Raw genomic sequence first — 11,648 nt, forward strand, 5'->3', positions numbered from 1 at the left:
ACTGCGCAGTGGATGTCCCTTAAATGAATTTGGCATGTAACAGTCAAAGCTGAACCACAGGCCAGTGCTGGACGGGAGCATCCCCCGAGAGAGAGCACCCGCGACCGCTGCTTTTGCCGCTGACGTGCAGCGGCCTCCGTCTCCCAGCCACAGCTCAGGGTGCAGAAGTGCTGCAGTTCTACGAAATAGCAGAGGAGCTTGCGACGAGCACGGCTGAATTGGCCTCAGGCTCCAGGGATGCCATCCGGCATCCGACGTGCGATTTTTGCTCTGCTGGGACCCACGCTGACAGGTTCAGACTGCCGATGGGGAGCCTCCAGCCCGGGGTCCCGCTGCAGGAGGGCACTGCCCGCATTGCCGGGCTGCTTGGCTGCAGTGCAGCAGCCCAGGAGCGGCAGAGCAGGGCTGGAGCCCTATCTCCTATCACCCCATCAGCCTCCCTTATCAGCCTGCCGCTCCGCAGTGGGTTTCCCATGGCAGACTTGGCCTGGTCCAAACCTGCTCGGCAGGCAAGGTGGTCTAGCTGCAGGCTGGGTTGTAAATTCAGCAACTTCCTTTTATGTAGTCAGGGCTTGTTAATTTTTTTTAATACCCTTTGAATACAGGTAAAGAGCAAAGCGCAGGCAGGCCAGAGGGAGTGCCTGCAATCAAGGGAGCATTTCCCTTTCAGCCCACCCACCAGCTCCAATTAGCACCGTTAGCTTATTCATTAGCTTTGCGGGATGGAGCGGCAGGGATTGAGCCTGACGCGGTGCATGCCAGGCAGGGGGATGCGGGCAGAGGAGGGCTCTGGGGATGGCGAGGGGAAGAGAGAGGCTGTCGGGAGAGGAAGCTGGGAGAGCCTGGCTTGTTTAGTCTAGCAAAAGGCAGGCTTAGAGCGGAGCTGATTGCTCTGTATAAATACATTCAGGGGGTAAACATCAGGGAGGGAGAGGAGCTAATGTAAGCTATGAAGGACAGTGCTGGCACAGGAGATGGGGCTGAACTGGCCGTGAATAAATCCAGACTGGATGTTAGAAGCAGGGTCCTCCCCAGAAGGGCAGGATGGGTCCAACGAATGGCTGGGAGCATCCCAACGGACCTTGAAGAGTTGGCAGAGGAGGCTGAGATGTGGTGCGTGATTCACTGAGCTGGGAATACCTGGGAATTTCCCTGCCTCACTGCCCTGCCCGCCTGTATAGACCGGGAGGCTGTTGCCCAGCATGTTTGGAGTCTGTTTGAAAGTGCTGGGAGAGGACCCAGGAGAGCGGAGCTCAAGTTTGCGATGCTCAGCGGGGTAGGTTTGGGGGCTGAGTGTGTGTCTGCACAGCAGCACATGGTATTTGAAGAGAATTAGAAAACTGAGCAGCAAACATGCTCTGCAATCTTGAGGTGGTGCCTGGCGATGCTGTGATAAGCGAAGTGTGTGTTGTTGTGTTTTGGTTTGGGGTTTGTTTTTTTTTTTTTTCAAACTCTGCAGAGGAAGTACTTGCACCCAGTTCGTGAGCTGGTTATATCAGATACAGAACAATTGCTCCATGGGCGTGTAACAACGGATGCTGTTCACACCCTCATTTTTTTTCAACACCTCCCCTCCTCCCCCAAAATAAATTTTGCTCTGTTTTTCGTGGGGTGGGAGGAAGGGGCCGTTTTCTTTTTTAGTTGTCTCTGACTTGGAAACGAATGAACTTGTTCACATATGTGACAGAGGCGTGAGAGTGTGCCTGCCTGTGTGGGTGGGGAGGAGAGCGGCGCCTTCTCTAGAGATGAGCTGGATCTTCAGAGATCAAATGCATCTCGTGCACCTTCCCATACAGAGCAGATTCTCTCCATCTTTGGCCACCTGCCTCTCCGTGCTCCCAGATGGAGCTGTTATGATCAGGGGAAGGAAGCAGAGAGGAAGAGAGCTCAGAAAAATGCTGAAAGACAACTTGGAGGTCCAAGCATCACAGAAACTAGTAGAGAAAAAATAGCCAAAGGTATATACAGAGAGAGAATTTCTGTCCCCGCTCCGTCTCGCACATGCATGCGTATTATATACATAAGCATAAAGTATCATTAGTGTTTACATTGTCGTCAATCATCGTGGCATAAGACAGGAAAGGAGGGGTTTTTTTTTTCCCCCGGGCTAGATTTTTCATGACAATTTTGCAAGGCACGTATGTGCATATAAATAAAACGGTGATATATGGCCAGGCTGAAGATATTTATATATTTTATACACTTGGAGAGTTCCACACTATCAAGTTCCCTTTAAATTTCCTTTATTCTCTCTGTGTGTACCACACGCTTTGTGTATTTGTGTGTGCTGTGTAATGTACACACGTGCTTAGGTTTATTGCTGACTTTATTCAATAAGCCACTGCCTGTTCCCCACATCTCTAAAATGGGGAGCAGAGAGTCCACCCATCTTGGGTGCTGTGGAATTGCTCAGGTTCCATACGTCACTGCACGGCCCCAGATGATCTGATAATCTCCTCCTACTGCTGTACATCGAGCCCCAGTGCTGTGCTCTGCGCACGTGCCCTGGGTGAGCTTGTTGTTTAGTTGTCCCTCAAAGCTCTTTCCGTGCTGCAGCATTGAAGAGGTCCTGACATTGCTTTTGCTGCCCTTTCCTCTCTCCAGGCAGAACAGACATTTTCCTGGGTTAGGAGGCAGTGGAAGCCCCCACCGCTTCGCTGGGATGGATGCACATCAGTGCCGTTAGTCCTTAAAACCTCTTGCAGGGCCCATTGCCTCGGCTCCAACGAAGGCTTCCAGGGAACTCAGAGCAGACCCACCAGTCCTGACCCAGCAAGGGCGCAGGGACCAGTTTCACTCCATCCAAGGCAGCTCCCAAACCCGGCATGGTCTTAAGGGAGGCGGCTAAACACACCCAGAGAAACCTCTGTGGTCGGCAGCCTCACGAACCAGCCTCCCCACCTCCATGCTCACGACCAGCCCTCGCCGCCCTGCCCAGCCCTGCCACGAACCAGCTGAGGTTTAGCTCCCATCGCTGCGCAGGCGCTCAGAGGCAGCTCTTTGCATTTATCTCCTTGCCATCCACCCAAGAAAAGACCCATATTGTCTCCGAGGCGAAAAGAAAGCTGCTGTGTCACTTGGGCGCAGTTGTTTTATCTGGAAAGGGGCTGAGCGGCTTTGAAAGCCTGTTTCTATCCGGCTCCACGTGCAGGGGGGGGGGACTTGGGGGTCCTCAAAAGGTGCAAATTGCAGCTGCACAATTAAATAACGGGGTGTGTCCCGGCCTCCGCAATCCCCTGGGCAGCACAGCCCTAACGAGGAGACAGTGGCATTACTAATCAGGGCTTTGACCTTTACATGGCTTTTATTTAATACACATTCCACACTTCCCCAAACTCCCATCCAAAACATTGACATTTCCGCTGATAGATTGGGTCAGATTTTGGAGTAGTTGGGGGACTCAATTCACTCTTACAATGGTTAAATTCTTACAGCTAAATGGGCTTATTCAGTTAGTGCAGCAGCTGGTGTGATTTCGAGAAGAAAATAAACATTTCCTTCAAATATTTTGATTGGCAACTGGACAACTGAAATACTCAAGCTCAGATTGCCAGGGTCCAAAAAAGCAAATGGGGGCTGGACAGCGAGTAAGCGAGGCAAACCGTAGTAAATCCTTGGAGGCAGCACTACCACGCAGATGTGTGTGTGAGATGCGCTGGGCTCTGCCTGTGCTGGGGAAGGGGACAGCGAGATGTGATTTTTTTTAAAGCACGTTCTCAGCTGTGATTTCGATGGGAGCGCGGAGCCCGAAGGTACAACTTCACCCGCTCCTATTTCCCTGGAATTTGCTTAGCGTGTTGCTTGCTCTGGGTTGCCGTTTGATGGCCGGCTGAGCGTGACGGAGGGTTGCTTTGCTGCTGAGTTAGGTGGTTATGGAGGGTATTAATGGCGATGTTTTATTTGGACCTCGCTGGGGCTATTTCAGCGGGGATCTCCTCAGACGCAGGGCAGGAGGGCCGATGCCCCTGGACGGGGTGGCAGGCATGGGGCTGCGTGGCTCTGACCCACACGGATCCGTCTGGTGGAGGGGCAGCCCTGGGGTGAGGGAGCCGAGATGGAGGAGCAGCCTTGAGGTGAAGGAGACAGGATGGAGGGAAAGCCCTGAGGTGAGGGCTGAGATGCAGGGGCAGCCCTGAGGCGAGGGCGCTGAGATGGAGGGGCAGCCCTGTGGTGAAGGAGGCGGGAAGGAGGGGCAGCCCTGTGGTGAAGGAGGCGGGAAGGAGGGGCAGCCCTGTGGTGAAGGAGGCGGGAAGGAGGGGCAGCCCTGTGGTGAAGGAGGCGGGAAGGAGGGGCAGCCCTGTGGTGAAGGAGGCGGGAAGGAGGGGCAGCCCTGTGGTGAAGGAGGCGGGAAGGAGGGGCAGCCCTGTGGTGAAGGAGGCGGGAAGGAGGGGCAGCCCTGTGGTGAAGGAGGCGGGAAGGAGGGGCAGCCCTGTGGTGAAGGAGGCGGGAAGGAGGGGCAGCCCTGTGGTGAAGGAGGCGGGAAGGAGGGGCAGCCCTGTGGTGAAGGAGGCGGGAAGGAGGGGCAGCCCTGTGGTGAAGGAGGCGGGAAGGAGGGGCAGCCCTGTGGTGAAGGAGGCGGGAAGGAGGGGCAGCCCTGTGGTGAAGGAGGCGGGAAGGAGGGGCAGCCCTGTGGTGAAGGAGGCGGGAAGGAGGGGCAGCCCTGTGGTGAAGGGATGGACGGGCTTCGCCGCCCCGGGGGCTGCTGGGGGGCCACGGGAAAACAGAGACCGACATTATACGGCGGAGCAGCCTGGTGTCTGGCTGCTACAGCCTGGGAAGGCCGAACCCCCCCGCCAGGTAACGCAGAGACAAAATACACAAGTGGTTTTTGGGTTTTGGGGTTGTGTTGGGTTTTTCTTTTAGCCTCAGACTGGTCAGGGAAAGCTGAAGCTTTATTCTGGGCCAGACTTTAAGCCCAAGGCCCAGGTCATGGTCGCTTGGATGCCCCACTCGCTCCGCGGGGCCGTGGATTTCACTGGCCGGGGCAGGCACAGCCGAGGGATTTGCTTTCTGAGGGATTTGCACCCACATACACTCAGACTACAGAGGCCCGGCCCTGCAGAGCGCTGTCTGTCAGAGACTGGGGGGGTTCAAAGCCTGGCACCTGGAGAGCTCGCCCGCTGCCCGCCGGTGTTTTGCAGGCAATAGCCGGAGTGTCTCTAGACCCGACGGTATCACTGTGCTTTGCTCGTCACACACGCAGCCTGTAATTAACACTCTGACACGCTTGCGTCTAAATAAGTAGCAAGGACCCATTGCCAAACGTTGCAAGTTCAGGCCAATAAAATGTAGCCTTTAAAAAAACAAAACCTTTGAGGGTGTTATAGAGGAAAAGGGAAATGTGCCCTGAGCACTTACGTTTTATTTCGATTTGCATTTTATGGAATATTATTTATGGGCATGTGAAAGCTAACGAAGGAGTGCGGTCTGATTGCTGGAGATTGTCATCTGCTCTTGGGAAGGTAGCAAGCAGCAGTCTGGGTTTTCTGGGGGCTGGGGGGGATTTCGAGACTGCTTTCTCTCAGTGCATGGCAAAACAGTCCAGCTACTTGGACCACAGTGGCAGAGCTGCGCGTGTGTGAGGAGCGGGTATTCAGAAAATAGTAATTTTTCTCTCCAGTCCAAGTTCAGCCAGGATTTTTGTCCCATGGTCCTACCTGTGATGCTGCTGGATTGCTAAAGCTACGGGCTCTGGTCAAGCTGCTTCTTGCAGAGCTGGTCTCCAAACCTCAGCTCACAGCGCCTGACAGCAGTTTTGGTGCTGCTTTTGCAGTAGCATGGCTTTGGGACGGGGCAGAGCTGGCAGGCTGAGATGTGAAGTCAGGTTGGTTTGGTCAGTTGTGAGCATTTTTCGCAGCATTGTGCTTTTCTAGCCAGCCCGAGCACGCTACCCCTCCACATAGCATGCAAGAGGGACGGCCCAGCCACTTCCACGCTTGGCTCGGCTCGGCTGCATCCAGCCCCGGGTGTGTGCAGAGCGGTGCGGTTCGTGACAGCTTTGAGCTGCTCCTTTCTTATCTCGCACCAAAGCCACAGCCACGTTCACAAACCAGGTGCTCCCCCACCTTTCTCCTCCGTGGAGCCTGCGTGGGAAGGCAGGCGCTGCCGATCGCCCGCAAAACGGCTGGAGGGGAGGGAGGAACCTCTCCTCCCTTTCTCCTTCCAGCGGCCAAGGGCTGAAGGACTCACCTGGGATGAGAAAGAGGGTTCAGATCAGATCCCCTCCCTATCTGCTCCTCCAGAGCATGCCCTTGCCACTAGTTAGCTGGAAGGGATTAGCTCGAGTATTTTTTCCTGGGGAAATGCTGCAGGGCCTGGAACACCAGCCCTGAGAAGTTAAAAATGATTCATCTTAAGAAATGTATCTAAAACACACATCCCTATGCATGCATAGCAAATATGCAGTCGTATGAATGTGTGTGTCTATATACATATGCATATCTAAAACCAACAAGCATGTTTATCATACTCATCTCACACATTTTCTTGCTCTGAGTCGATTCAAAATCCAGCTGATGCTACAAAAAAAAAAGTCACTGAGGCCAGATGACATCCACTACCAAAGCAGAAAGGCGCAATGCCCCTGCTTTTAACAAGGGAAAAATAGGCGTCTTGGGAAGAAACAGAAAGGATGAAGAGGCACCTCCAGCTGGCCAAGGCTTTGAGCTCGGTGCACCGGCTAAGCGCTTTGGGCTAGAACTGCTCTTTCTAGAGATGGTCATCTCATGAGGGGTGTTAAAAGGCTGAGAAAGGCACAATCGCAGTGTTTCTAGCCATGTCCTCCTGCATAACCAGTGCCAGAGCTCGGCGTGGGCCGCTGAGGACTCAAGGACAGGGGTTTCGCACCTCTCCTTGGAGAGCAAAACTCGTTTCTCTCTGTCTCAGGTGCGCCAAGGCCAGAGGTGTGCTGGGTTCTGTAAGGAGATGGCACCAGCCTCGGGACAGCTGAGGTAGCCACAGAAAAGCCTTGAGGTCCTCAAAGGATCTTGTGGTCTGGATTCCCCTCTCTAACCTGGGCTTCCCGCAGGAGGACGGGACCCGGCAGCACCGGGCAGAGGTCCCTCTCCTGCCTGGCTGGCTGGCTACGACCCCCTTCGGGTTTATACCCCCCCAAGAAAAGGCATGGGGGCTCCAGCGTCCGAGGGAGCTGGGTAATGTCCCCGCCATGCTGACTCAAGCCTCCCTTCCCCCAGCAGAAGAAAGCCTGAATTTCTCACTCTCTTTATCCTTCTGGAAGGAGAAAAATACACAGAGAAATCAAGCAGAGGGATAGTGTGGCTCCTAGCTTGGGAGTTTTCAGCTGTGTGTTTATCAGCTCCATCCCCTGATGGTATCAGCACGAACAGGCCACCCACAAGAAGGCTTAGCAGGCTGGTCTGGACTCCAGCTTTTCCTCTCTGTCTCCGTGTGTGTGTATATACACCACCGACTATCTCAGGGACCGGCCGTCTGGGGCCTGCATCCATTTATTTACTACACAGCTGATGTAATGGCTAAACATTTTTTTTCTGTGTTTATGGGGTGTGTTTTTTTAATCTGCCAGAGATGAATAGACCCCTAGAGAAGTCAGCTTAGTCGTGTCCCTTCTTGGATAGGAAACAACAAATTTTAGGACAGGAAATGGGAACAACTTAAACAAATGGGTTTAGAATTTTTGTATTTAAGTTCCCCAGCTCTCTTCCCTGGCAGATCCAAGAGATGCTTTTCCCTCTGACTTTAATCCCTTGGGCAGGGGATGGCCCAGGCTATAGGACAAACTCTACAAGCCTCAAGGATAGCGCTCTAACCACCCACTTTCGTCCTCCACCCCACAGGCACGTCAGATCTGAGCCCCTTCTCTGACCCCCGGCAGTTCGATCGCTCCTTCCCGACGCTGCCGGCTCTCACCGAGACCAGGTTCTCCGACCCGAGGATGCATTACCCCGGCGCCATGTCTGCTGCCTTCCCTTACACCGCGACGCCCTCTGCCACGGGCATCGGGGGCATCAGCATGACCAGCATGCCCACCACGACGCGTTTCCACCACACTTACCTGCCACCCCCCTACCCCGGCTCCACGCAAAACCAAAGTGGACCCTTCCAGGCCAACCCCTCTCCCTACCATTTGTACTACGGCACATCTTCGGGCTCCTACCAGTTCTCCATGGTGGCGGGCGGCGAGCGCTCCCCCACCCGGATGCTTTCTTCTTGTACAAGTGCCTCAGCGGGGAACAACTTAATGAATCCCAACCTGGGCAATCAGAACGACGGGGTGGATGCGGACGGGAGCCACAGTAATTCGCCGACAACCATGACGACTACTGGGAGGATGGATGAGTCGGTCTGGAGACCCTACTAGGAGGAACTCAACTGGGGACCGATAGCTTTAACTTAATCAGCCACCGTTACATTACTCCTTTTGGTAGTGAATATAGCAAAATGATGCCTAGGGAAAAGGTAAACCAAAGTCTCCCAAACCAAAAGCAAACCAGGATCCTCTGCATGCAAGCACGGGCAAACATCAAGCGAAGACGGACCAGGACCTGCGTTACATTTCAAGATGAACGTCCACGAGGCTTGAATTTGTCGCTTGATGTGGTTCCTTTCGTATGTTTTAAGTATGTGGATTGTACATAGGGAAAAAAAAAAAAGGACGTGTGGAATCAGATGCTTGTTTCTTGCAGAACACTTCTCAGTCATCTCACTCGCACCCTCTTCCCCACACAAAGCATTCAAAAATTACGAAAAGCTCACCCTTCTTCTGCAAAATGTTTCAGAGAAGAGAAAAGACCAGGGCGTCGTCCAAGCCATCCCTCTGCCAGTGCAGGAAGACTGAACTGAAAAAAAAAAAAGGAAAAAAAAAAAAAAAAAAGAAAAAAGCCCCGTTGTCTCCTCTCCTTCCCTCCACACCAGTGTAGGGCCCCTGACCACCAAAGAGCTCCGGGACGACGCCAGAGCCGCGCGCGGCACGTGAGAGTCTGGTTTACAGCACAACCGCGGGGACTCGGGCACGCGCGGGGGCTGCGCGCTCCTCGCGGGTCGGCCGGCATCAGCCATGTGAACAAGAGCTGTGATGTGATTATTATTATTTGTTGTTGACGACAGAGGTTGTATTGTTCATTTTTATCGTTGTCGTCATTTTTAAAACAGTAACGTGGTTGATCCCGTGCCCGACAGACCCCCCCTTCCCTGTATGTTTACATATGAGATGTACTTTTTAACGAGACGTGTTTTGTTTTGTTTTGTTTGCTCTTTTGTCCTGACCTCACCATTCGATTCTTTGCTCCTCTTAGCAAATCTCAGTGATGGTGGCTGAAGCGAAGGCGGCGTTCAGGACAATCCAAGATGTATGAGATGCACTTCCAAGCGCGTTAGCTGCAAAAGGGACTCGGGAGCCTTTGGCATGACCCTGCCACCGGTCTCTGGGTCTTCCTTTCATCCTCTGTGAGTGGCGACACATGCAGCTGGTGGCAAAGCATCAGATTTGTCTCATGATTCTTTCCCACGTTTTCACCCAGAGCGGATTGACACATGATGACTTTTTTTTATCAAGAAATGACTTTTACACTTGTCAGTTCGTACTGAAAGCTCTAACTGAGATTTGGAGAAAGGAGCAATTTCTACCCAGTCCCTTGGTGGTGGGAATATTGCGAAGCAATGTTATCTAGCGTTTTCCATCCTCTCACCCTCCTTTCCTTTCCCCCGAGTTTCCCAGAGCAGGGGTATCTTGCTGTAGATGAATAAGCTGAAGAAGGGGCACTAAAGGTACCGCCGGCCCGTTGGTAGCTGGTCGCATCACGTGGCATTCGGAGGAACCAGGTCTCCCGGGCACCACACACCCTCGTAGCTGATACCAAAGGGTTTGCAACCCGAACGGGACCGCGACGGGAGGTCGTAGGCAGCCGGAGAGGTGGCAGGGGCTCCCCAAGGCCGGGTTAGTGGCCTGGCTCCGACGCACGCCGCAGGGTTACATCACCTCCCGCAAGCCGGCTGTGCTTTTCTGCTGGCATGGGAATTCGGGCTGGATTCGGGATTCCTCACGCCGGCAGGGCTGAGGGGGCGCGGGCAGGATCCCAGGGAGCATGTAACTGCAGTACCCACCGCCCTCCGGAGCCTGCCCTGTGGCAAGGGGACGGGGACAGTCCCCAGCCCGCAGTGCCACCAGTAACCAAGCCTTTTTGTTTGTTTGTTTTTTTGCATGAGCATAAGAAAATTGAAACCCCACAGCTGCCCTCCCAGCCCCTCTGTCTAAGTTACACCATTACAGCCGCGCCGCCTATCACCAAATCTCAGTTGGCAGCTTGTCAGCACTCGGTTGAGGTACAGAGCGTTGTAATTGCACTACCACGTCAAGACTGGAGCAAGACATCCTGGCTTCGTTGGAAAGCTGCGATGACCACTCATGAGTTAAATAAGCAACAAGAAGAACAACTCTTTTATATAATAATAATTAAAAAAAAAAGCCCTACCCCAGCAAAACTGCAACCTTCACCTGCCTTAGCGACAGCGAGCACCTCGCCGGTGCTCGCCAGCTGTAGAAACTGGACCACGGCAGCCTGTGTTTTGATGCATTTACGTTTATCATCCGATCGCGCCACTGATTGAAAGCACAAAGAAAACAAGGCATTCGTAGTACTAGGTTAATTTAAGACTGTTCGTAGTGAATTTAAAGAGTAAAATAATAAAAAGAATGGCAACGATGTTATTTTTATGACATATTGTCATGTGAAGGTGTAAATATATGCACCTCTATTGTATGCAAATGGTCGCAAGACAGGCCAATGTTTTTTGCTTTGCACTATAATTTGCTTTTTTAAAAAAAATGCACAATCGCTTGTACAGTAAAACCCCTTTGTCTGGCTCACAGAATATTTAACTATAAAATCTAATTTTTGGTCTTATTTGTTATAAAACTATAAAACTAATTTTTGGTCTTATTTGTTATAATAATATAATTCTTAAATGTGTTGAAGGATCCGATTCTTAATAATGCTTCTAATACTTGTATGTGCAGGGTAAAATAACAACAAACAACTAAGGAGATGAGAACAAAGATCTTTGTAGATAAAGAAGGCTAAAGTTGTTGGTTTTTTTCATGGTGTCTTACGATGGACATTAAAAACAAATGCTAGTGATACCAAATAATGTGGTTATTTGTGTACTATACCAGCCCTACTTGAAGGTAATGCCCTATATTTAATATGTAGCCCATCTTTTTAACTTGTAGCACTTGTCACTGGGGAGGGGGGAGGCGGGGAGGGAGGGCGAGGAAGAGGAGGGTCTGCTCCTGTTGAAGTCATTGGAAGAAGCTCTCGCTGGAGACGTCTCTGCTGCGCTGGCTTCAATGAGAACAGAGTCGGGCTCCTTCGTGAGCGGGTGGGAATCGCGTTGGTACGAAGCCGTAGCAAAGCGGCCAGTTCTGCTTTTCTATTATCAGTGTCGATGTTCTTATCCAATGTACGTGATTATATCGTCAGGCCTCCGTGTAATCCTTTTAATGACTTTCCACGTGGAATAATAAACATACGGTTACAAGTCTCCCCGGTGCCTTCCGCCTGCTCACTTCTCGCCGGGGGGAGCAGATCTGTGCCCCGGTACAGAGGAAGGCTCGTCACGCTGCTCTTTCTCCAGGGTCTAATCTTGGCACCTCTCCGAGCATCCCGGTGCCC

The 11,648-nt window shown here is 52.5% G+C and overlaps 1 protein-coding gene across 1 annotated transcript in view; it reads left to right on the forward strand.

Annotated features, from left to right (window-relative positions):
* Nucleotides 1–8,606, forward strand: part of RUNX3 (runt related transcription factor 3) — a 65,937-nt gene extending 57,331 nt beyond the window's left edge. The window contains exon 8 of the mRNA XM_009276290.2: nucleotides 7,815–8,606. Coding sequence (XP_009274565.1) covers nucleotides 7,815–8,338 — 524 coding nt within the window. The 3' untranslated portion in view covers nucleotides 8,339–8,606. The remainder of the gene's footprint in view (nucleotides 1–7,814) is intronic.
* The last annotated feature ends 3,042 nt before the right edge of the window (nucleotides 8,607–11,648 follow it).

The sequence above is a fragment of the Aptenodytes forsteri genome, unplaced genomic scaffold, assembly GCF_000699145.1.
Source record: "Aptenodytes forsteri isolate BGI_AS27 unplaced genomic scaffold, ASM69914v1 Scaffold321, whole genome shotgun sequence".
Lineage (NCBI taxonomy): Eukaryota > Metazoa > Chordata > Aves > Sphenisciformes > Spheniscidae > Aptenodytes > Aptenodytes forsteri.